At 39.2% G+C, this 26401-nt stretch overlaps 1 protein-coding gene across 18 annotated transcripts in view; it reads left to right on the top strand.

Annotated features, from left to right (window-relative positions):
* The window catches only part of ANKRD44 (ankyrin repeat domain 44), a 351835-nt gene that overhangs the window by 221521 nt on the left and 103913 nt on the right, over nt 1-26401 (top strand). For 11 of the 18 annotated variants that reach the window (XM_009443922.5, XM_063791432.1, XM_009443920.5 and 8 more), the window contains 5 exons: nt 149-266; nt 2233-2301; nt 5482-5622; nt 7266-7346; nt 10176-10287. In XM_009443922.5, coding sequence (XP_009442197.1) covers nt 149-266; nt 2233-2301; nt 5482-5622; nt 7266-7346; nt 10176-10287 — 521 coding nt within the window. The remainder of the gene's footprint in view (nt 1-148; nt 267-2232; nt 2302-5481; nt 5623-7265; nt 7347-10175; nt 10288-26401) is intronic. The other 7 variants (XM_063791430.1, XM_009443918.5, XM_516003.9 and 4 more) reach the window with 1 other exon arrangement.

Below are 26401 nucleotides of genomic sequence, written 5' to 3'. Positions count from 1 at the left end.
ACTTCACGGTTCTTCCTATAAAATTGCCAAGCTTGAGCAGTTCCCATTTGTTTCCATGACAACCTCTTTCTGACTACAATTGCTTGCATTCTGGTTTTTCTACTAACTGATTTTTCTGTCTCTGCAATGTTTCTTGTGGTTTAACTAGGACAAAAGTATAGCATAGTATCCTTGTTTAGTAATGAGCACGTGCTGTCTGCAGGCTTTGAAATAGACACCCCAGATAAATTTGGAAGAACGTGCCTTCATGCTGCTGCTGCAGGAGGGTGAGTAGTTACCAATTCTAGTTAATTTATGAGTTACTAATTCACCTTTATTGACTTAAGTTGTCTGTGAATCAAAGGCAATTTCCTTAGTAAAATAAGAATCATTTCTACTAATTATCAAATATCACTATGTTATATTTCCACATCACAAGCATTTTGTTTCACCAAAGAAAAATTATTAGCCCATTTCAAATAGCAAATAGTTCTTCTTTTGTTTTCTTCTTTCTCTTTTCTTTCTTTTCTTTTTTTAAATTATAGATTTTCAGGCTATAGAATACATATCAGTTACCCCATACACCAAAAGACAATAATTTGAAATTTGTTCCTAGGTTTTTCCTCTTCTGTTGCTGTTATGTGGGTGATAATCAAGAGAATCAAAGATTGAATTAATTTATGTTCATTTACAGACATTTTTGTCCTTGTTTCAAATCTAATTTTTAGTCTTTTAATGATTAAATGTGAACATAGGTCAAGAAAACCCAAAAGACAGGCAAGAAGTGATTTAATCCTTACCTTTTTTTAAAGTTGTAAAGAGAATTTTTCATCAGCTACTTTCTTTTCACTTACCAGTGGTAAGATTGAAGCTCTGATCAATGTCATTGATATATGTGACCACACATTGACTAAACATGGCATCTCTTGGATGACCTTGTTTGGGGAAGATGTTGGTTCTTAATCAGTTTCCTGGTCCTTAAGGAACAGTAATGCTTCTCCATTTGTCATTTGTATATTACCAAAGGCATTACCTATTTATCAGAGGTGGATAAATGGTGACACTTTAGGGCTCCTTATTTACATGAGTCCCTTCTGAATTCTTATAACTAAATTTGTATTCATAATTTTGTATTATTTTTAAAAAAGACCCCTTCCCCCTACCTCAGCCCCCAAATTGTATGAGCTTCATGAGCCACACAAGTTGAATCTGCCACTACCCTTGATCCTTTGGCATCATTCAGTAAGAGACAGGTGCTTTATATCAGCTGGCATGCTACACCAACACATACTTATTTTAAAAAGTTCTTACGTGTTATGATTGAAAGAGCTATTTCTCTGAGAAGGTGGCTATAAAGGGTGGGTGTGGGGTGAGGAGAGCCCTGCTCAGGTTTATCATTGAGATCATTTTTCTTATTTAAGTTATAGTAATAATTCCAGGCCACTTCTAGCATCCTAAGTTTAGAACAATGATGGACAATTGTCTCTTTTGTATGCTCACATTTAAAAAATATCAGACCTGTACAGAAAGTGACAACATACAATTCCAGATTCATGTCTGAAATTGCTATTAGAATTACTATTTAGCTACATGCCCTTTAATAGGAAAAATCACTTTGATGGGTCCTTTTCTCTCTACTAAATATGATTTATTGCTTCTGCAAATGATAAAGAAGCTATGGAAGATCACTGTGCTCCATGACATCATTTTCAGCCTTGGTTCTGCACATTTATTTGCATAAATTACAAAGACAGGGAAATACAGTTGTTTTATTTTCTATTAAGGAGTATCTGGGTTGAAAGTGGTTATCATGGTGAATTCATTCTGCTGTGATAGAAGGTAACGCCCATCCACTCTGGCTCATTGTTTAAAGGTGACATGAAATTATTATAGGTTTAAGTGGTTGTTTCATAAACTCTTGACGGTTTTGGAAAAAGAATTTTAGGATAAATGATGAAACCATCACTGGAGGGTTTAATCATGTAATAATCATTAAATTTCTTAGTCATGGAATTAAAAATGTTCCACCAAGCTCTTTAATCTATTGATTTATTAGCTTTGAAAAAGGAATCATAGGAACTTTAGATCCTTACAATATGTCATTACTCTAATATGTTCAGGTTTTTATTAGCGGAATTTAGACCAGGAGCTATCTTTTCATCTGGTCCTGTACTCTGCAGAAAATAGCTCTTGCTGAAGATAGGCCAGTAATTGATCTCTTCCATCTTAATGATGTTTTCCCTGTCTTTCTAGTAATGTGGAATGTATAAAACTCTTGCAGAGCAGCGGAGCAGATTTCCATAAAAAGGACAAGTGTGGGAGGTATGTAATCAGAGAGTTGTGCTTCAAGTGCTTAAATAAGAGGAACTGGGAGTGGTCTATGTAGTAATCAAGTTAGGTTGAAATGGTAAACTGGGAAGTTAGCTGGGGGGATTCCATCCTCCTCGGAAGGAAGTCCCTTCTCATAGAGGTTGCCAACAAACCAAATAACAAGCCACAAAGAAAGCATCTCCACTCACAGCTGCTGTTTAGATGTGCCAATTGTCTCCCTTTTTTTTTTTTCAGTTAAAAGACAAAACAAAACTCCTACATGGATATAGTTTGGAAAATTCTGTTTCTAGCGGAGTGGAACACATAAATCCTAGTCTTAAGATCTAGAATATTTTATTATATGTATTGAACATTTCATCTTCGGATGAATTTTCAGACATGTTTAAAACATTAAGTGCACACACACCACCAATGGGTCATAGAACTCTTCTTACCTTAATGGTCCTTTATGTAAGTAAATGATGCCATGATGCTAGCTGGTACATGTATATATATTTTTCATGTATATATATATAATTTTTTTTCCCATTGCATCTCTTTACCCTTCCTTTCTACATGTACCCTCCTTCTCTGGGGTTGCCACAAATTTCTCCTCTTACCAACTTGTCTAAGGCAACTCCTACCCGCCCTTTCAGATTCATGTCAGTGACACCTCCTTGTGCACCGATGGCATGCCCCTCTTCTCTGCTCCCCTAGCACCCTAATCCTTCATGACTGCAGAGTACCTCACACTGTTCTTATGGACTCTCACTCCTTGTGTCTCTCCCTGTTATGGGAAAGGGGTCCCCATCCAGACCCCAAGAGAGGGTTCTTGTATCTTGCGCAAGAAACAATTCAGGGCGAGTCCATAGAGTAAAGTGAAAGCAAGTTTATTGAGAAAGTAAAGAAGTAAAAGAATGGCTACTCCATAGACAGAGTAGCTCCAAGGGCTGCTGGTGGCCCATTTTTACGGTTATTTCTTGATTATATGCTAAACAAGGGGTGGATTATTCATTCCTCCCCTTTTTAGACCATATAGGGTAACTTCCTGATGTTGCCATGGCATTTGTAAACTGTCATGGGGCTGGTGGGAGTGTAGCAGTGAGGATGACCAGAGGTCACTCTTGTTGCCTTCTTGGTTTTGGTGGGTTTTGACCGGCTTCTTTACTGCGACCTGTTTCATCAGCAAGGTCTTCATGACCGGTATCTTGTGCCGACCTCCTGTCTTATGTTATGACTTAGAATGCCTAAGCATCTGGGAATGCAGCCCAGTAGGTCTCAGCCTCATTTTACCCAGCCCTTATTCAAGATGGAGTTGCTCTGGTTCACATGTCTCTGACATCCCCACCTGACTGTGAGTCTCCTCAGGACAAGAACTGGGTATCATTTTCTCCCTATCCTTGGGCCCCGTCGTGAGGTTCTTACCTAGTAATTTTCAGTCTAATTAAAACATATGCAATCTAATATGTAAAATATTTAAAATTTCTTTCTTTTGAACCAAAGAGGAGAAAAATCAACTAGTGAGAGAGCCCATAAGTTGACTATAAAATATGAAATAATTATACTTGAAAACTGATCATTTGTTTATTATTCTTTGACTATCAGCTGGTCATACCAGAAAAACTGCTGAACAATCGGGAGCTAAAAATAAGTAATGTACAGCAAATTACTTTATATTTCTGTAGTCTTGCCCTTTACGAGGTGCTTGTGTTTTCTGATACTAACACTATGAGGTATGTGGGGATACTGTTACCCCTTTTAATAGATGAGAAAGCTGAGTCCAAAGAAACTAAATGATTTATACATGTACACAGAATTTTAGACCTAGAAGGACCTTACAGCCTTTATCTTTGGGCTCTGTCATGAGGTTGTTACCTGATAATTTTCAGTCTAATTAAAACATATGCAATCCAATAGGTAAAATATTTAAAATTTCTTTTTTTTTTAACTAAAGAGGAGAAAAACCAACTAATGAGAGAGAAACTAAATGATTTACACATATACACAGAATTTTAGACCTAGAAGGACCTTAGGTAGGGCACAGTAGCTTAAAAGTTCTTATTGAAATAAGGGTGAAGAAGTCAAGACCCAGAGAGGGGATGTGTTTTAGGCCAGCTTGCACATCTGCCAATGCCAGAACCCAGGGCTTCTGATTTGGATTTGGATTTGGATTCTGCATTGTTCTTCCCATTAACCAACATCCCTACCCTCAAGGAGCTTGCAGTTCAGTGGGGAGGATGAGACAATACACCAGTGCTAAAATCAAGGCAATATGTGATGAGAACTCAAGACAGACCCAGAGAGTAGATAAGCCATCTTAGACAAACTAAAGAGAACTAGCCCCTGGGACAAGACGATGAGTGGGGTTTTGATGGGTGGAAGTGATTCGTGAATGGGCACTCCTGGGGCTAAACCAACCTGGACAAAGGTAGGGGGGGAAGTAGGGACATGATCCAGAAAGCCTCAAGTCATCCAGTTTGGTTATCCTAATGGGTACATCTAGGGGAGAGAGATACCCCATCAAAGGAGATTGGGACCAGTTTTGGAAAGTCTTCAATTCTAGGCTGAGGAATCAAGTATTGGTTAGTAGAGAGAACCAAAGGTTTTAGAACATGATTGTTATATGTGGGTATTGCGCCTTAAAAAAAATTCTTCATTTACATTAACTAGAAATTATGGACCCTTGATTAGCGCTAAGGAAGCCAATAGGATGGGCTTGCAATGATCCAAAAAAGCAATAACATAGACCTGAACTAGGATAGGCTCTAGGAAGGAAAAGAAAGGACAGATCCATGGTAGATGGCCTTGTTTGAAGCCACTGTCTTTGTAGCCTCACTTCCAGTTTATACAGGTTAAGCACCCCTCATCTGAAAATCCAAACTCTGAAATGCTCCAAAATCTGCAACGTTTGGGACACTGACAAAATGTTCGAAGGAAATGCATATTGGAACATTTTGAATTTTGGATTTTTGAATAAAAGATGCTCAACCATCCAGAACACTTCTAGTTCCAAGCATTTCAGATAAGGGATACCTAACTTGTATAGTTGAAGGAAGGCATGACTTTGGCCTCCACACACTCTGAGAGTCCAAGAGCTTTCCACGCCCTAGGCATACTGCTGCCAGTGCTAGTGCCAACAACAGGCCTGTTTTCTAGACTGAATGGAGTAATAAATTGCTGTTTGTTTTTCAGGACCCCTTTGCACTATGCAGCTGCGAATTGTCATTTCCACTGTATTGAGACATTAGTGACCACAGGGGCCAACGTTAATGAAACAGATGACTGGGGACGCACAGCTTTGCATTATGCCGCTGCATCAGACATGGATAGAAAGTAAAAACAGCATTGCTCATGCTTCCTCTGGGAACAGGGTTGGGGAGTGGTGGGGAAGGATTGCTAAGTTTTCTTCATACCACCTCATGGAAAAAGAGTTAGACTAATCCAAAAGAGTTAGATTTGCTTCATTCCAAACCTGGGCTTTCCTGTTCTGGTCAATTTATGTTTGATTATTACGTGTCACTGCACAATTACTTCTCTGTTCTTTGGGTTGAATCCCAAGTGGAGCTGTCAAGCTCAGGTTTATGGTTCATTCAAAATCTGTTGTAATTTATTTTGACATATACCGTAGTTTTCATCGTCACCACTTAAATGCTTCATTTCCTATAAAACTTACATTTGCTAATATATATGTCATATGTCAAAAACATCCACCCATGCATAATCCCAACAGCCTTTAAATTCAGCATTAGTACATGTAAACTAGGCACCATTGCTCCAAACCTGGATATGAATGCCCTTTCAGGAGGTAGAGGAGAGGAAGTTGGTTGCTCAGGGCATGTTTGGATTCTAAGTGCGTAGGAATAGAAAACAGAAATAAGTGAACTAGTTAAAGGGAAAAAGGTTGGAGAGATGCCCACAGTTGATGAAATTGTTCTTAGAAGCTTAAGGAAGGGCTTCCTTCATAGGAATACTTTTTGATGACCTTGTTTGAAGAACTATTGAATTATTTGCTGCCTTGTGCTGTGGAATTGATTCTGGGTCAGTGGTAATTGCTTCTCTTGTAGAGCAATGGCTTTTAGATGGTGACCCACAGTGAGAAGTAACATCTTACAGTCATGACCCCATATGCACATTCACATATATATAGTTTATATAGTATGTAAAATGGAAATAAAGTTTTCATAAAATCATATTTACTTTTACCATGTGTGATGCATTCTGACATTTTCTCTGTTTCATTAGATAAAAAATCTTGCTGACTACAACCCATTAAGTCGATTTCACAATTCAGTAATGGCTTATGATCCATAGTTTGAAAAATACTGCTTGTTTCCTCTTCATAGTTATATAATAAATCAAAATAATAATATCAGGTGTAGCATTCTGATCCCTTAGGCATGCAGGTTATAAACAGACATTGCTTAACAAACATTTATTGAGCATCTACTATGTGCCAAGCTCCAGGCAATTCATTGGAATAGATTGGGGGTGGTGAAAAGGGTGGGGAAACAATATACTTCATCTGTTAAGAGCTGGAAAAGGAATTCTGGATGATGAAGAATTGTTCTGGCAGATGAAGAGTGAATAGGACCCCATTTCTGGACAAATGAGATGCTGAGTTGGCAAGGAGGCAGTGGGGAATGTGGTAGGAGTCAGAGAAGTTTTAGCTAACTCACTTCTTTACTTGGGAAGTTTAGGATGTTTATAGAAGGGTGGGCAACTTGATTGTTACCTTAATTGCTGATACTTAAGTGGAAGTTTTAAGAAATCATATTCTCAGTTGGATCCTTGGGAGAGAATAGATTTACTGGATGGCTTTGGAGAGAACCATGTATATCTTCAATGAAAATCAGTGGTGCTTACTTCTTTTGGGTTGGGGTAAAAATCATTGAGATATAAATTGCACCAAAACCATTAACAGCTTTGCCATTTAAAAAATTAATTGCAATTTTTTTTCTATCCTTTATGCTGAGAAGTAAGACTATCTTAGGAAATGCCCATGAAAATTCAGAAGAACTTGAAAGAGCCAGGGAGCTGAAGGAAAAGGAAGCCACACTGTAAGTTTCTTCTCAGCTTAAGAACAAGGTGCCATTTCTGACGCTTCTTCTGCTTTTCTGAGTTGCCACGTTGCCTGCCTTACTATTTTGGGGTTTCACTTGGGATCTTGAGGAAGTGATATGGGCTTGCCTTTAATGGGGAAGAAACTATTCGTTTTAATACAGCCTTCAATTCTGCTATTTTCACACAGGGAACTTTCTAAAATTGTAAGCTTTGCTTCAGCCACCACTGTGATTGGTCAGCAGTTTTTAGGACCTGGTGTCCTAAATATCATTTCTGACTGCGATGCATCATGTACCAAGGAAGACAAACAAAGCCTCCTCTCAGAGGCTTAGGTTCTGCTCTTATGACCTGGGGACATCTATTTAGCAGATTCTATTTTAAAAGGTCTTAATACTTCGGTGTGAAATAACCATTTGTGCTTTCCCCTCACCCCCAGCCCACATACACATCAATTTAGGAAGAGCCTCCTGCTCCTGCAAAAGGATGCTCCTGGGCCCCTCATCCCACCTGCCTCTCCCTGGCTTCTAACAGAGACGTAGGTCTTTGCTGTGGCAGGAGTGGGAGTGCCTGCCATCACTCAGGGCTGTAGATGCACGGGAACCTCTACAGCTTCGTCCTCTGAGTCTTTTCTGCACCACAGGTCACAGTGAGAAGCTTACAGTGCTCAGTGCAGTGCCTAGCACATAGTCAATATTCAATAGCTGTTGAGTAAATGAACAAACAAACGAATTGGTACCCACTCCTTGTGCCTCACCCCTGTGGAATCCAGTGGATATGGTGCTCTATAAGTCTGCAGGCACATCGTTGTTAACTTATTTATTCTTCCATTGTTAGAGGAGCCAGTTTTTCTGTGGCCTGAATGCCTGTGTCTACTCCAGGGTTTTCCACTGTGCTCCTCCCATGCCCAGACTGTTGTGGAAAGGTAGTTAGAGAGTGTGGCTCCAATGCAGGTTGTGGGACCTAACTTCGATGGTAATTGGGATGAGGACAGGAAATGCAGCAGTGAATAAAGTAGAATGACCAGAGTTTTGCTTTAATACCCCCAAATTTAAAATAACAATATTAAAAGACTAGCATCTTAAGCCACCGCAGCAAACGCTTCCTTTTACAGTGAACTGCAAGCTTGCCCTGAGCCAGACAAGCTGATGGAGAGGGAGGGGACAAGAAAGGTAGGGGGGCAGGGGGAACCAGCTGCCTGAGAGTTCTTCTATGCAAAGGGAGGCCACTCCCTGTATCCAGATACGCCTCTGACCTCATGTGCATCTGTTGGCTTTGCATCTTAATTGCCAAAATTACTAGGCTCTGGGAAGAGAAAAAAACTAGGCATTCCCAGTGAAAACACGGAATGCATGTTTTCCTTACAAACAATGTGGAGAATATGCAAATTCTACATTACTTTTATTATAATAATACTGTTGTTAGTATATATAGTTTGGCTATATTACAAATTCAATTTATTAACTGATTTTTAGGATATAATCCATTCAGAAATTGGGAATTGTGTGTCCACTAGCATGTTATTCCTATTGAGTGATTTCATTTAAAGAGTCAAATTCAATTTACAGTGAGTCATACCTGGGATCCTTTCCATGGGCATTTAATTACCAAAATAAAAAAGAACTTCCTTCCTTATAAGGTGCAAATGACCGAAGAGAGAATAATAGCAAGACTCTAAGAATAGTTTGATTTATTATTGACATGTGGGTATTTGGTTTTTTAAAAATGTATGGCTTTCATCAGTTTTTCTAGAAATTGAAGTGTCTGTTTTAATTGTCCCTATGTGTAATTGACTTTTTTCGTTTTGCCTTATACCAAAAGATAGGTAAATGCTATTTAAAAGTTTTTGGGTAAACTATAGAAATTTTCTATTGGAAGGTCTTATTTAATGTATGGGTTGATATTTAGAATCTTAACATTTTGATTTGAGTATGAAATTGAATCAGCTTGGTCTTGTAAAAGACATGTTTGTCCCACTGCCACAGGGATAATGCTGATGCTATGGAGCAGCGCTTCCTGACTAGTGACTCCCTCTTTCCCAGCAGGACTAGACCGTTTGCAGTAGGCCCTGAGCAGAACTTATTACATTCCTGGGTACTTGTGAACTAGAGTTTTGGGCTCTTCAGTGAAGGTGGAGCCGTGCTCCTTCCTCTAAGCATTCCAAAGACTGTGGCTTTTTCAGAAAAATTACAACTCTGCCTGAAAAGGCTTTAAACATTGATTTTTCAGGTCTATATTCCTAATGGTGAAATTTAAGCCTCTTTATTCATGTGTGGTTATGAAGTTAATTCTTCATTCTTTAAAAATGCTTACCCATTCCTTTAATCTTTTTATTGTTTAGGCTATTCTTATTTTTTTTTCTTACTCTTTTTAACTTTCATTTTCTAACCTTTGATTTTATAGTGAGGTTAAGAGTAAACCCCTCCCTATTGAGGTTGCCCTGTTACTTGCCCTAATACTGACCACTTCTTTATTGAGACTTTGTTGAACATGGAGCTCCAAAACTTGCTATTCAGTAATCTTGATAACAGATGTTCTTACCTGAAGATGAGGAGAAAAAAATCGTAATTACCCTCTTTTTCCTAAAGCTTTTCCTGAATTCTAGAATGGCTATATTAAGCTCAAATAAAGATAGCTACAGAAAACATACACACACACACACACACACACACAATTTTCAACACATAAAACTTCATTGCTGTAGGATTTTTAAAGAAACAAACTCATAAAGTACTTCATGGAACGTTCATAATAGGAGGATTTACATAAATTATCTTTTTCAGTCCAGAGATGTTTTCTAAAATAACACTTCATCTTTATACTTACAGATGTCTAGAGTTTCTGCTTCAAAATGATGCAAATCCATCTATCCGGGACAAGGAAGGTTACAATAGCATACATTATGCTGCCGCCTATGGGCACAGGCAGTGTCTGGAATTGGTGAGTTGTTTTGTTTTGTTTTCTCTAACACACACACACACACACATACCCCAAATCACAGAGGCATTAACTGTTTTTTTCCAGAGTTGTAGCTCTGGCTTGTGTAAAAAGTGGGTCCATGAATCAGGATTTCATGAATTCTGATTTCAAAAAGTGTTTTTTCTACTGCACCATGCTGCCTTCCATTGCAGGTTAGAGCCCCATCACCACCCAAGGCTTTTAAGCACAGCACAAAAGCATGGTAGTCATTGATATAAGGCAGTACCATTTCTGCCTCCTAACACCAGCATTGCCATGGAAGTTGGTATAGACCTATTAGCAAATATGGCTTTGTGTTTAGATCCCATATAAGAAATGCTCCTCACAAAATGTGTATGCGTGTGTGTGTGTCTGTGTGTGTGTGTGGTAATCAGTGGCAGAGTGAAGGCTTTCTACTGTCACTACATATTATGAGCCTGCCTTCCAAAATATACTTAAGACACAGCTGTCTTTAATTGGTTTTCTCTATGAAAACCATGTCATAATTGTCATGATAAAACAAACTTTTATTATACAGTTTGTTATTGTAGTCTTAATAATGTGTGCTGTTCTATAGTACTTTTGTGAGTCATCTTTAATCCTTCATAGTCTAGAAACTCAGGATAATTATCCTAACACCTTCTTTGTATAGAAATAACATATCGCATGCAATATCTTCATTTTTTCAGGAAGACCATTTTGCTACCATTATTTCTGTTATTCAAGTAAGAGTTTTTCCTGTCCATAAGAAGGTTTCACAAATTTTGTCTGAAAATGAATTACCCCCCTTTGATTAGATCAACATTTGCCCTGTGTAATTTACAAAGAGATGACTATTTGTGACAATTATAAAACATTCAAAAACGGTTAGGAGGAGGTGTTAATTGATCTTAATTTACACTGTCAGTCGAACAGACCGGATTATCAATATAATTGGTAGAAGTGTTACTGTTGTTTGCTTTCAGGAAAGAAACCTCAGTCAGCCGTTTGTAACACAGGATGAAAGTTCTCCTCTCACTTTCCTGAATGGTTTTAGTGGGACAGAAAATTTTATGTATTCCTATTTTGGAATGCATCCCAAAATTCCTCTGGGGTGTAGTTTGTACAAAGCAAAGATCCTAAGTAGGCTAAAAACATTCTTATGCCCCAACCCCTCCCAATCAAAACAAAACACAACCCTGAAAACAATCCTGGACTTTCCCCTAGGAGTGGAACCACAAATCAGGCCTTTGCAGGTATCTTATCCCCACTGCTGGCTCACCTAACTGTGGATGGATTAGAACAGGAGATAAGACAGGAGGAAAGGGTTCTGAAAGGAGGGAAAAGGGAATAGGGCCTGTCTTTGATACAAGTGTTAAGTGAATTTCAAAAGAAAACATATGTGTGGCCATAAGCGTATGAAAAAAAGCTCAGCATCACTGATCATTAGAGAAATGCAAATCAAAACCATAATGAGGTACCATCTCATACCAGTCAGAATGGCTATTAATAAAAAGTCAAAAAATAACAGATGCTGGCCAGGTTGTGGAGAAGAGGGAATGTTTATACATTGTTGGTGGGAGTGTAAATTAGTTTAACCATTGTGGAAGGCACTGTGGCAATTCCTCAAAGACCTAAAAGCAAAACTATCATTCAACCCAGCAATCCCACCACTGGGTGTATACCCAAAGGAATATAAATCATTCTAACCATAAAGATACATGCATATGTATGTTCATTGCAGCATTATTTACAATAGCAAAGACATGGAATCAACCTAAATTCCCATCAACAGTAGACTGGATAAAGACAGTATGGTACATAGATACCATGGAATACTATGCAGCCATAAAAAAGAACTAGATCATGTCCTTTGTAGGAACATGGATACAGCTGGAGGGCATAATCTTTAGCAAACAAACACAGGAGCAAGAAACCAAATACTGCATGTTCTCACTTATAAGGGGGAGCTAAATGATGAGAACACATGGACACAAAGAGGGGAACTACAGACACTGGGGCCTACTTAAGGGTGGAGGGTGGGAGGAGGGAGAAAATAAGAAAAAATAACTATTTGGTAAAAGGCTTAGTACCTGGGTGGCAAAATGATCTGTACAGCAAACCCCCATGACACAAATTTACCTATATAGCAAACCTGCACATGTACCCCTGAACCTAAAAGTTTTTTTTAAAACCCCAAAACAAGTATTAAATGAAGAAGTGGGGTTTTGAGGGGGATGCTTTTTCTCATATATTTTCCCTCTTTCGGTAGGAACCCAATATCTTAACAGTCTTTAAAACTCCAATTTCCTTGGGTATTAGATGTTAGGAAAGCAAACCAATTAACTTATATGCACTAGGAGGTGAATTTCTAAGACTTTCACATTGCCATGCCAATCTTCTTCCTCATCTCCCAACACAAATAGCCGTCTTCGCAGGGGTCATCCTTTTAACAAATTGTCCCTGACTCTGTGCTTTGTGCTAGAGTTATGTTGACAAAGAGATACACATCTGGTAGCTCTTCATAGGTTATTTGAGCTTCTGAGCAGGAATTGTGCAAGGAGATCTTTTTTTGACTCCACCATCCCAGCCTATGCTTCTGGCCTGTGGAGGGAATGGAGAGAGTAAATGAGTATGTGTGGTCCTCTGGCCTTCACTACTGGTCCAGGGACTTTGTCCTCTGGGCGCTGGAGTAGGATTGAAGAAGGTGGGGGGGCCATCTGGACCAGCTGATTTGTGAGGCTGATGAAATGTGTCTTTGGCGCCTCCTCCTGTCTACTCAAGCAATTACAGTGATTATACATATCATTAAATATGTATCATTAAATTTGATGTATATTTTCTTTGACTCTGACACTCAGCTTGGTCTGCGTTTACTTTGGCATGCATGGTTTGTGGCTCCTGTCTGTGATCGTAAGCATGGAATTTATAAACTACTTTGTGTTCAGTCCGTTTTGCTGTAATCAAAAAGAAACAGAAATTATTATAGTTGTTTTAACTTTACTTCTATTATACAGACTTATATTTAATTAGTTCCATGAGGAAAAAAGACTTCTAAAAGGTAGTATGAACCCCTTAGCCTTGATAGAAATAGCCAAGGTTGAGAATTCTGCCAAGTCTACCTATTTAGGCCAGTATTCTCAGCTGGTCTTGATCAAAGACGTTCGTACTATGTGTGCAAGCAAAAATCTGCCCACAAACATGTACTGAGAGCTGTGATCAGTCATATTCAATTGGGCTCAAAATATCAAAGCAAAGTGGGGGAGACTTGGCTAATAAAGCTTCTTGTGTATGTTTGAGTGGAGGAAGGGAATTGGCAAAGGAAAGTTCCAGACCTCCCTTTTCCTCTATCTGAAATGTATTCTTACTGGCTCTGAAAAGAAAAATCAAGAAATCATGCCCCTATTTGGAATTTTTGAGTTTATATTGGTTTATTATATATTTTTTACAATATTAAAGATTTGTCCATGAACATAAAGATCTTTGAGGCTTTTTTATTGAAATGGAAAAATGTGTGTGCCAATGTAATTATGTAAATTGTCTACAAAACTTAGAGAGATTGAAAACTCTAGGCCTCTGATTACTTTCAGGCTGAGATTTTTTCATGCCAAATCACTTAGAATTTGGCTGCTTCTCTGAATCTTCTCCCCTGTTCAATGATAGGAATGAACTTGAACTTCAACTGTGGGAATAAGTAGGGGTGACAAATGCCCCTACTTACATATTCTAGGAGCTTCTGGGATTCTCTGAAGAAAGACTGAAAGCAACTGTGTCTTGGGCAACTCAACACTAAAATTATGCTGCTTTCAAATAAACGACTCAATGTTTTAGGTTGTTTCTTGTGTTTATCACCGGACTTTAGAAAACCATTACCACCCAGCTCTGAATAAATATATGTGTCTGTATAAGACAGACTTATGGCCAGGTGCAGTGGCTCACAGCTTATAATCCCACCACTTTGGGAGGCTGAGGTGGGAGGATTGCTTGAGTCCAGGAATTCAAGACCAACCTGGGCAACACAGCAAGACCTTGTCTCTACAAAAGTATTTTTTAAATTAGCCAGGTATGGTGATGTGATGTGCACCTGTAGTCCTAGCTACTCAGGAGGCGGAGGCATGAAGATTGCTTGAGCCCAGGAGTTTGAGGTTTCAGTGACCTATGATTGCACCACTGCAGTACAGCCTGGGTGACAGAACAAGACCCCATCTCTTTGAAAAATAATATGGACTTACATTGGCAATGTGTCATTACGCCTCTCAAGACTAAGAAAGCAGGTAGAGAAAAGCATTTAAAAAAAGGAAAACTACTGGCTGGTCATCTAAGGACAAGAAAATGAAAAATCAGTACATTTGAACCCCAGCTCCAAACAAGTCTCTGATGATTGTTTTCTCTCCTCAGAGGTCCTGCTAAGAGAAGGACTTGGGTTGTGCCTGACCTCCCAGCAGGCAGCCTGCCAAGGGGCAGTGTTCTCTGGAAACCTCAACAATGCTGGTCTTGTGTTTTCTTCTATTTAATTCAGTTGGAGAGAAACATAAAATCCTATGAGGAACTCTCATTAAGGGTGAGGGTGGGGGTGAGCATGGATATTTTGATACCACTGGCATCCTCTCAGATGTGAATATAAGTTCACAAATTTTGATTTAGAATTTGGATGTAAATCTATATTCAAAACAGTGGAATAGACAATTTTTTATGATAAGATGTTCCATTTTTTTTGTAATGTGGCAGAAAAAATTTTGGGGGCTTTACCATGAATGAATTTGGCAGCTGATGAAAGAACAATTCAACAGGATGTGTTAAAATAGAACATTTCAGTTTTGCCTTCAGTTGAGGGCCTAGGACACTGGGGCATTGCCTCCACATTTCAAAGTGAGATACTGGTGCTTCAACTCATGGCCCCCTTCCCCATTTCTAAAGTCACAGTTGGAAAGAACAAGAAGTTAGAGATTAGAGAGAAGGCTTCTTTGGAGCTAGCTCTGCTGTGAATTCTACCACCCCTCGTAGTGGAGGAGATAGAATGCCTTCTCTTCACCCCAACCTTAAGGGAGGGAAGCTTCAGGGAGATTGCTTAGATATCTTATTTGTGTCCCACACAATTTAGGGAGCATGCCAGACTGGTATATGATAAATCTGAAGACTAAATGGCTCTGACCAGAACTTGCTGGCCAGGCAGCTAAATAAGAAGAAGGCTGTGTTTGGGAAATCACTCCACTCTCAGAAATGATGGGTCCAAGTATATATTTCCCGATGTCCAAATGTGAGCCAAGGGCCAGAGCTAGCCTGGGGTTCTCCTTGATCCCACTCAGGAAGGCTGCCTGGAAGAGTCAGGAGACCCAGGATTCCTAGTGTGGAGAGGGGAATATAAGTTACCAGCAGGAAGGTCCATTCACCCAGGCAGAGGGACTGCAAGTGAGACACCCCAGTGATGGTGGAGAACCTAATTCAGCATCTAAGAGAGGGACAATTGTAAACATCTGGCCTGGTCAGAAGACATCACTGCCAGAAGGGTGCCAGTCAGACCATTGTCCCTGCTCCTAATGTGTCTTCCTTTCCCTATCCCCTTTAGACCTGGAGGAGGCAGAGGCAGATGAGGAGGAGGAGAAGCCCTAGGTTGGGGAACAGAGAAGTCAGCCATGTCTCATTACCCACTCAGACTTTAGGGGAAGGCGGGAAGGAGTTTTAATAAGTTAAACAATGTTAGGAGTCTGTGATTGTCATACTGGAACAGATGTATTGATTGCTGACATGAAGTTATGTTTTAAACTAAAGTGCCTAGAGAACTCTTTATTATTTGTTGGAGATTTTGCATGAAGTGGCAGGAAAAGAAGTAACCTCATAAAGGAGATCGGACCCAGTATAGGGAAAAAGAGAATAAATGTGTTATTTGATTATACCCATGACTCACTGGTTCAGTAAATAGCTAAACACTTAGTCATTGTTTCAGGAAAAAATTAATGCTGAGCTCTAAGGAAAAATAAACTATTATCCTTTAAACATTTGCGGATTTAAATATCAACTTATAAGGCATTAGGTTCTAATACTGTCAGGCACTTATCAGGTGCCAAAAGTTGTTGAACAAGTGAAATACACTGTGAGTGACTAAGCTTTATTTCGTGATAAAACATCAATGCTAATTTTTAAGTATATAGCAACTGTCCTGTTTGTTAGGAAGGTATTTCATAGAAGATGGCAGGTGAGAAAAGAAATGAAAATTTGCCTTTCTGTGGCCTGGACTTTTCTTTAGATTTGATTACTTTCCAATACCAGCTCATTTTATTGCAACTGGTCCTCCATGTTTTCTTCTTCAATAAAAACCTATACTAACATGTCAAACTGGTATAAAGACATCACATACACACACATACACATATGTGCACACATTTCTCTGTAATTTCTTCCAGATGGATAGGGAGCACTGAGAGGTTCAAGGAACAGGAATTACTGCTTCTGATGTGGAAACTTCTAAGGACTCAGTGATGTCAGAAAAAGGAAGATTTTTTGTTTTAAAGAGAAGGCAGTTTAAAAGTCAACCAAAAAAATAAGTTAATCTGGCCCACCCTCCTTTTCTCCTCCTACCCTCCCTCCTCCTTTCTTCCTTTTCCTTCCTTCCTTCCTTCCTTCCTTCCTTCCTTCCTTCCTTCCTTCCTTCCTTCCTTCCTTCCTTCCTTCTTTCCTCCCTCCATCCCTCCCTCCCTCTCAGTCACAAACCCACTAGGGAAGCCTGAGCAGAGCAGGAAGGCAGCCCAGTTGGCACTGAGGCCGCAGGAGGGAAGTCAGGAAGGCAGCCTAGTAAGGGTTGGAACCCCACTCAAGGAGAGTGTCCTAAATCTGTATGCCCCAAACAACAGAGCTACAATATATGTGAAGCAAAAACTGTTAGAATTGAAAAGATAAACAGAAATACACAATTATAGTGGGAGACTTTAGCACCTCTCTCTCAACAATTGGTAGAACAATGAGACTGAAAATTGTCAAGTATATAGAAAAACTCAATAACATAATCAACCAAGAGGATCTGTTCAACAATAAGAACACTCTACCCAGCAACATGAGAATACATATTTAGTTCAAGTGCCCATGAACATTCACAAAGATAAGCAATATCTTGAACCATAAAACAAAATTCAAAAAACATAAAAGAATTGAAATCATATAGAGCGTGTTTTCTAGCCATAATGGAATAAAACTAGAAATCAATAACAGAAAGATACCAGGAAAATCTCCAACACTAGGAAATTAAAACCAGACTTGTAAATAATTCATGAGTTAAAAGGAAAGCCTCAAGAGAAATTCAAAAAATATCTTGGACTGAATGAAAATGAAAGTACAACAAAGTGAAATTTGGGGACTCAGCTAAATTATGCTGAGAAAGAAATTTTTAGCACAAAATGGTTACATCAGAAAAGAGGAAAGTCTCAAGTCAGTAATCTAAGCTTCTACCTCAAGAATCTGGAGAGAGCAAATTAAACTCAAAATAAGCAGAAAATTGATATAAAGATGGAGGCAGAAATAAATGAAATTGAAAACCAGTGAAGAAATTCAATGAAACAAAAATCTGATTCTTTGAAAAATCAGTAACATTGACAAACCTGTAGCTAAGAAAAAGAGAGGAAACATAAATTAACAATATCAGGAATGAAATAGGGGATATCCCCATATACCTTACAGATATTAAAAGGATAAAGGAATATTATGAATAACTCTGCATACATTGACAACTTGATAAAATAGACTCATTCATTGAAAAACACACACTACCACCATTTACCCAGTATGAAGTAGATCATTTGAATAGCCCTTTAACTATTCAGAAAATTAAATTTTAAAACTTCCCCTAAAGAAATTTCCAGGCATGGATGATTTCACTGGAGAATTCTACCAAATACTTAAAGAATTAACATAATTCTACACAATCTTTTCTGAAAAATAGAATACAAGAGAATACTTTCCAATTCATTTATGAAGGTAGTACCTTGATATTAAGTACCAAAGACACACACACACACAGAGAGAGCGAGAGCGAGCGCAATGTCTTTCATGAACATGAATGCAAAAATCTTTACAAATTACCAAATAGAATTCAGTGATACATGCAGAGAATTATATACCATGACTAATGGAATTTATTACAGGGATGCAAGCCTGTTTCAATATTTGAAAATCAGTCAGTGTAATTCACTGTATTAACAGGCTAAAGAAGAAAAATCAGATTTATATCAACCAATGCAGAAAACACTTTTGATAACATTGAGCACTTCTTTAAGACAATAAAACAAGCAAGCAACAACAACAACAACAACAAACTCTCCTAGAAATATTAGATAGAGGGGAACTTCCTCAACTTGATAAAGAGCATGTAACAACTTGATAAAGAACAGCTAATTTACTTAACGGTAAAAGACTAAGGCAAGGATGTCTTCTTATACCACTCCTATTCAACATTGTGCTGAAAGTTCTAGCCAGAACAATTAGGGAAGAAAAGGAAATAAAAAGTGTACAGATCAGAAAGGAATAAACAAAACTGTTCCTATTTGCAGATGACGTCATTGTCTACATAGAAAATCCCCAGTAATCAACCAAAAAATCCTAGAAGTCATAAGTGAGTTCATCAAGGTCACAAGATATGAGATAAACGTATAAAAATCAATTGCATTTCTGTGTACTAGGAATGAATATGTAGATACCAAAATTAAAAGTACAATATTATTTTCAACTGCCCCAAAAAATTGCTGTCAATAACTCTGTGCTTAGTCCTAGATCCAAAAGACGTGTGTTGAAACCACAAAATGCTGATGAAAGAAATCAGAGATCTAAAAAAAAAAAGGAGAGACATTCTGTATGCGTGGATTAGAAGACTCAACATAATGAAGATGCCAAATTAATCTGTAGGTTTAACACAATTCTTATCAAAATTCTAGCAAGGTTTTCATAGACGAATGAAAGATTTTTCTAAAATTTATATGGAATAGCAAAAGAACTAGAAAGCTAACACAATTCTTAAAAAGAACAATGTGGGAAAAATCAGTCTACCTAATTTCAAGAATTATTATATAGCTTGAATATATAATATATATTTTATACTACTGTGTCAATACCTGACAATCTTGTTAATATCTTACCCAGTAATCAAGACTGTGAAGTATTGGCAGAGTGATAGGCACAATGGAACAGAATAGACACCTTAGACATATACCCACAAAAATATGCCCAACTGATTTTTAACAAAGGTGGAAAAGCAATTCAGCAAAGAGAAGGTCAATTTTTTTTTATTATACTTTAAGTTCTAGGGTACATGTGCACAACGTGCAGGTTTGTTACGTATGTATACATGTGCCAAGTTGGTGTGCTGCACCCATTAACTCATCATTTACATTAGGTATATCCCCTAATGCTATCCCTCCCCACTCCCCCCACCCCACAACAGGCCCCGGTGTGTGATGTTCCCCTTCCTGTGTCCAAGTTTTCCCATTGTTCAATTCCCACCTATGAGTGAGAACATGCAGTGTTTGGTTTTTTTCTCCTTGTGATAGTTTGTGGAGAATGATGGTTTCCAGCTTCATCCATGTCCCTACAAAGGACATGAACTCATCCTTTTTTATGGCTGCATAGTATTCTATGGTGTATATGTGCCACATTTTCTGAATCCAGTCTATCATTGATGGACATTTGGATTGGTTCCAAGTCTTTGCTGTTGTGCATAGTGCCACAATAAACATATGTGTGCATGTGTCTTTATAGCAGCATGATTTATAATCCTTTGGGTATATACCCAGTAATGGGATGGCTGGGTCAAATGGTATTTCTAGTTCTAGATCCTTGAGGAATCGCCACACTGTCTTCCACAATGGTTGAACTAGTTTACAGTCCCACCAACAGTGTAAAAGTGTTCTTATTTCTCTACATCCTCTCCAGCACCTGTTGTTTCCTGACTTTAATGACTGCCACTCTAACTGGTGTGAGATGGTATCTCATTGTGGTTTTGATTTGCATTTCTCTGATGGCCAGTGATGATGAGCATTTTTTCACGTGTCTGTTGGCTGCATAAATGTTTTCTGTCTGTTCATATCCTTTGCCCACTTTTTGATGGGGTTGTTTGTTTTTTTCTTGTAAATTTGTTTAAGTTCTTTGTAGATTCTGGATATTAGCCCTTGGTCAGATGAATAGATTGCAAAATTTTTCTCCCATTCTGTAGGTTGCCTGTTCACTCTGATGGTAGTTTCTTTTGCTGTGCAGAAGCTCTTTAGTTTAATTAGATCCCATTTGTCAATTTTGGCTTTTGTTGCCATTGCTTTTGGTGTTTTAGACATGAAGTCCTTGCCCAGGCCTATGTCCTGAATGGTATTGCCTAGATTTTCTTGTAGGGTTTTTAGGTGTTAGGTCTAACATTTAAGTCTTTAATCCATCTTGAATTAATTTTTGTATAAGGTGTAAGGAAGGGATCCAGTTTCAGCTTTCTACATATGGCTAGCCAGTTTTCCCAGCACCATTTATTAAATAGGGAATCCTTTCCCCATTGCTTGTTTTTCTCAGGTTTGTCAAAGATCAGATAGTTGTAGATGTGTGGTATTATTTCTGAGGGCTCTGTTCTGTTCCATTGGTCTGTATCTCTGTTTTGGTACCAGTACCATGCTGTTTTGGTTACTGTAGCCTTGTAGTATAGTTTGAAGTCAGGTAGCATGATGCCTCCAGCTTTGTTCTTTTGGCTTAGGATTGTCTTGGCAATGCGGACTCTTTTTTGGTTCCATGTGAACTTTAAAGTAGTTTTTACCAATTCTGTGAAGAAAGTCATTCGTAGCTTGATGGGGATGGCATTGAATCTATAAATTACCTTGGGCAGTATGGCCATTTTCACGATATTGATTCTTGCTACCCATGAGCATGGAATGTTCTTCCATTTGTTTGTGTCCTCTTTTATTTCCTTGAGCAGTGGTTTGTAGTTCTCCTTGAAGAGGTCCTTCACATCCCTTGTAAGTTGGATTCCTAGGTATTTTATTCTCTTTGAAGCAATTGTGAATGGGAGTTCAGTTATGATTTGTCTCTCTGTTTGTCTGTTATTGTTGTATAAGAATGCTTGTGATTTTTGCACATTGATGTTGTATCCTGAGACTTTGCTGAAGTTGCTTATCAGCTTAAGGAGAGTTTGGGCTGAGACGATGGGGTTTTCTAAATATACAATCATGTTATCTGCAAACAGAGACAATTTGACTTCCTCTTTTCCTAATTGAATACCCTTTATTTCTTTCTCCTGCCTGATTGCCCTGGCCAGAACTTCCAACACTACGTTGAATAGGAGTGGTGAGAGAGGGCATCCCTGTCTTGTGCCAGTTTTCAAAGGGAATGCTTCCAGTTTTTGCCCATTCAGTATGATATTGGCTGTGGGTTTGTCATAAATAGCTCTTAATATTTTGAGATATGTCCCATCAATACCTAATTTATTGAGAGTTTTTAGCATGAAGGTCTGTTGAATTTTGTCAAAGGCCATTTCTGCATCTATTGAGATAATCATGTGGTTTTTGTCTTTAGTTCTGTTTATATGCTGGATTATGTTTATTGATTTGTGTATACTGAACCAGCCTTGCATCCCAGGGATGAAGCCCACTTGATCGTGGTGAATAAGCTTTTTGATGTGCTGCTGGATTCGGTTTGCCAGTGTTTTATTGAGGATTTTTACATTGATGTTTGTCAGGGATATTGGTCTAAAATTCTCTTTTTTTGTTGTGTCTCTGCCAGGCTTTGGTATCAGGATGATGCTGGCCTCGTAAAATGAGTTAGGGAGGATTCCTTCTTTTTCTGTTGATTGGAATCGTTTCAGAAGGAATGGTACCAGCTCCTCCTTGTACCTCTGGTAGAATTCAGCTGTGAATCCATCTGGTCCTGGACTTTTTTTGGTTGGTAGGCTATTAATTATTGCCTTGATTTCAGAGTTCAGTCATGGATACAACTTCTTCCTGGTTTAGTCTTGGGAGGGTGTATGTGTCCAGGAATTTATCCATTTCTTCTAGATTTTCTAGTTTATTTGCATAGAGGTGTTTATAGTGTTCTCTGATGATAGTTTGTATTTCTGTGGGATTCGTGGTGATATCCCCTTTATCATTTTTTATTTCATCTATTTGATTCTTCTCTCTTTTCTTCTTTATTAGTCTTGCTAGCGGTCTATCAATTGTGTTATCTTTTCAAAAAACCAGCTCCTAGATTCATTGATTTTTTGAAGGGATTTTTTGTGTCTCTATCTCCTTCAGTTCTGCTCTGATCTTAGTTATTTCTTGCCTTCTGCTAGCTTTTGAATGTGTTTGCTCTTGCTTCTCTAGTTCTTTTAACTGTGATGTTAGTCAATTTTAGATCTTTCCTGCTTTCTCTTGTGGGTATTTAGTGCTATAAATTTCCCTCTACACACTGCTTTAAATGTGTCCCAGAGATTCTGGTATGTTGTGTCTTTGTTCTCATTGGTTTCAAAGAACATCTTTATTTCTGCCTTCATTTCGTTATGTACCCAGTAGTCATTCAGGAGCAGGTTGTTCAGTTTCCATGTAGTTGAGTGGTTTTGAGTGGGTTTCTTAATCCTGAGTCCTAGTTTGATTGCATTATGGTCTGAGAGACAGTTTGATGTAATTTCTGTTCTTTTACATTTGCTGAGGAGTGCTTTACTTCCAACTATGTGGTCAATTTTGGAATAAGTGCGATGTGGTGCTGAGAAGAATGTATATTCTGTTGATTTAGGGTGGAGAGTTCTGTAGATGTCTGTTAGGTCTGCTTGGTGCAGAGCTGAGTTCAATTCCTGGATATCCTTTTTAACTTTCTGTCTCGTTGATCTGTCTAATGTTGACAGTGGGGTGTTAAAGTCTCCCATTATTGTTGTGTGGGAGTCTAAGTCTCTTTGCAGATCTCTAAGGACTTGCTTTGTGAATCTGGGTGCTCCTGTATTGGGTGCATATATATTTAGGATAGTTAGCTCTTCTTGTTGAATTGATCCCTTTACCATTATGTAATGGCCTTCTTTGTCTCTTTTGATCTTTGTTGGTTTAAAGTCTGTTTTATCCAAGACTAGGATAGCAACCCCTGCCTTTTTTTTGTTTTCCATTTTCTTGGTAGATCTTCCTCCATCCCTTTATTTTGAGCCTGTGTGTGTCTCTGCACATGAGATGAGTCTCCTGAATACAGCACCCTGATGGGTCTTGACTCTTTATCCAATTTGCCAGTCTCTGTCTTTTAATTGGAGCATTTAGCCCATTTACATTTAAGCTTAATATTGTTATGTGTGAATTTGATCCTGTCATTATGATGTTAGCTGGTTATTTTGCTCGTTAGTCGATGCAGTTTCTTCCTATCATCGATGGTCTTTACAATTTGTCATGTTTTTGCAGTGGCTGGTCCCAGTTGTTCCTTTCCATGTTTAGTGCTTCCTTCAGGAGCTCTTGTAGGGCAGGCCTGGTAGTGACAAAATCTCTCAGCATTTGCTTGTCTGTAAAGGATTTTATTTCTCCTTCACTTATGAAGCTTAGTTTGGCTGGATATGAAGTTCTGGGTTGAAGATTCTTTTCTTTAAGAATGTTGAATATTGGTCCCCACTTTCTTCTGGCTTGTAGAGTTTCTGCCAAGAGATCAGCTGTTAGTCTGATGGGCTTCCCTTTGAGGGTAACCTGACGTTTCTCTCTGGCTGCCCTAAACATTTTTTCCTTCATTCATCTTTGGTGAATCTGACAATTATGTGTCTTGGAGTTGCTCTTCTCGAGGAGTATCTTTGTGGCATTCTCTGTATTTCCTGAATTTGAATGTTGGCCTGCCTTGCTAGATTGGGGAAGTTCTCCTGGATAATATCCTGCAGAGTGTTTTCCAACTTGGTTCCATTCTCCCCGTCACTTTCAGGTACACCAGTCAGACGTAGATTTGGTCTTGTCACATAGTCCCATATTTCTTGGAGGCTTTGTTCGTTTCTTTTTACTCTTTTTTCTCTAAACTTCTCTTCTTGTTTCATTTCATTCATTTGATCTTCAATCGCTGATACTGTTTCTTCCAGTTGATCGAATCGGCTACTGAAGCTTGTGCATTCATCACGTAGTTCTCGTGCCATGGTTTTCAGCTCCATCAGGTCATTTAAACACTTCTCTACGCTGGTTTTTCCAGTTAGCCGTTCGTCTAATCTTTTTTCAAGGTTTTTAGATTCTTTGCGATGGGTTCGAACTTCCTCCTTTAGCTGGGAGAAGTTTGATCATCTGAAGCCTTCTTCTCTCAACTCGTCAAAGTCATTCTCCGTCCAGCTTTGTTCTGTTGCTGGCGAGGAGCTGTGTTCCTTTGGAGGGGGAGAGACACTCTGATTTTTAGAATTTTCAGCTTTTCTGCTCTGTTTTTTCCCCATCTTTGTGGTTTTATCTACCTTTGGTCTTTGATGATGGTGATGTACAGATGGGGTTTTGGTGTGGATGTCCTTTCTGTTTGTTAGTTTTCCTTCTAACAGTCAGGACCTTCAGCTGCAGGTCTGTTGGAGTTTGCTGGAGGTCCACTCCAGCCCCTGTTTGCCTGGGCTGCAGAACAGCGAATATTGCTGAACAGCAAATGTTGCTGCCTGATTGTTCCTCTGGAAGCTTCGTCTCAGAGGGATACCCAGGCGCATGAGGTGTCAGTCGGCCCCTACTGGAGGGTGCCTCCCAGTTAGGCTACTCGGGGGTCAGGGACCCACTTGAGGAGGCAGTCTGTCCATTCTCAGATCTCCAGCTGTGTGCTGGGAGAACCACTACTCTCTTCAAAGCTGTCAGACAGGGACATTTAAGTCTGCAGAGGTTTCTGCTGCCTTTTGTTCGGCTTTGCCCTGCCCCCAGAGGTGGAGTCTACAGAGGCAGGCAGGCCTCCTTGAGCTGTGGTGGGCTCCACCCAGTTCGAGCTTCCTGGCTGTTTTGTTTACCTACTCAAGCCTCAGTAATGGCAGGCGCCCCTCCCCCAGCCTTGCTGCCACCTTGCAGTTCAATCTTAGACTGCTATGCTAGCAATGAGCGAGGCTTTGTGGGCATGGGATCTTCCGAGCCAGGTGCAGGATATAATCTCCTGGTGTGCCATTTGCTAAGACTGTTGGAAAAGTGCAGTATTAGGGTGGGAGTCACCGGATTTTCCAGGTGCTTCCCTTGGGTAGGAAAGGGAATTCCCTGACCCCTTGCGCTTCCCGGGTGAGGCGATGCCTCGCCCTGCTTCGGCTCATGCTCTGTGGGCTGCACCCACTGTCCTGCCCCCACTGTCCTACAAGCCCCCATGAGATGAACTCGGTACCTCAGTTGGAAATGCAGAAATCACCTGTCGTCTGCGTTGCTCACGCTGGGAGCTGTAGACTGGAGCTGTTCCTATTCAGCCATCTTGGAACCGCCCCTAGTTTTGTTACTATTAAGCAATAACAGTCACCTGGTCACTGGAAAGATAATTTAGTACATTTTAGAGTCATAACTCTATAGTATTTTTTTCTAGGAAACATTTTATAGTTTTCCAAACACATAAGTTATTTCACACAAAAATGTTTACATTCCATAAAGATATTTTTTAGTATATAGCAATCTTGATCTCAAATTTCTCACATTGATATGGGACAAACTATGGTAAGAAATAGCCCAAAGCAAGCATTTCATGTGAGCAGTGTGTTTTTGTTGTCATTCTCTCTTAAAATATATTTTTTAAATGAAGGGAATGTTACAATTAAAATATTTGATTACTCAATATTTCCTGTGTACTGGCCTTTTTAAGGCTCTCCAGGGTACTAGCAGTTAGTGAGTATGGAGATTAGAGTCTACATCCCAGTTGTTTTTTGTTTGTTTGTTTTTTTGTTTGGGACAGAGTCTTGCTCTGTCACCCAGTCTGGAGTGCAGTAGCATGATCTCAGCTCACTGCGGCCTCTGCCTCCCAGGTTCAAGTGATTCTCCTGCCTCAGCCTCCTGAGTAGCTGGGATTACAGGTGCACGTCACCATGCCTGACTAATTTGTGTATTTTTAGTGGAGACAGGGTTTCATCTGCTGGCCAGGTGGGTCTTGAACTCCTGGCCTCGAAAGATCTGCCCACCTCAGCCTCCTAAAGTGCTGGGATTACAGGCATAAGGCATCCCGCTTGGCCCCAGTTTTTATAAGTTCATAAACTTTATTCATC

The sequence above is a fragment of the Pan troglodytes genome, chromosome 13 (assembly GCF_028858775.2).
Source record: "Pan troglodytes isolate AG18354 chromosome 13, NHGRI_mPanTro3-v2.0_pri, whole genome shotgun sequence".
In the NCBI taxonomy this organism is placed as follows: Eukaryota; Metazoa; Chordata; class Mammalia; order Primates; family Hominidae; genus Pan; species Pan troglodytes.
The sequence above is the reverse complement of the archived record's forward strand: the minus strand, read 5'-3'. Positions and strand labels throughout refer to the sequence as shown.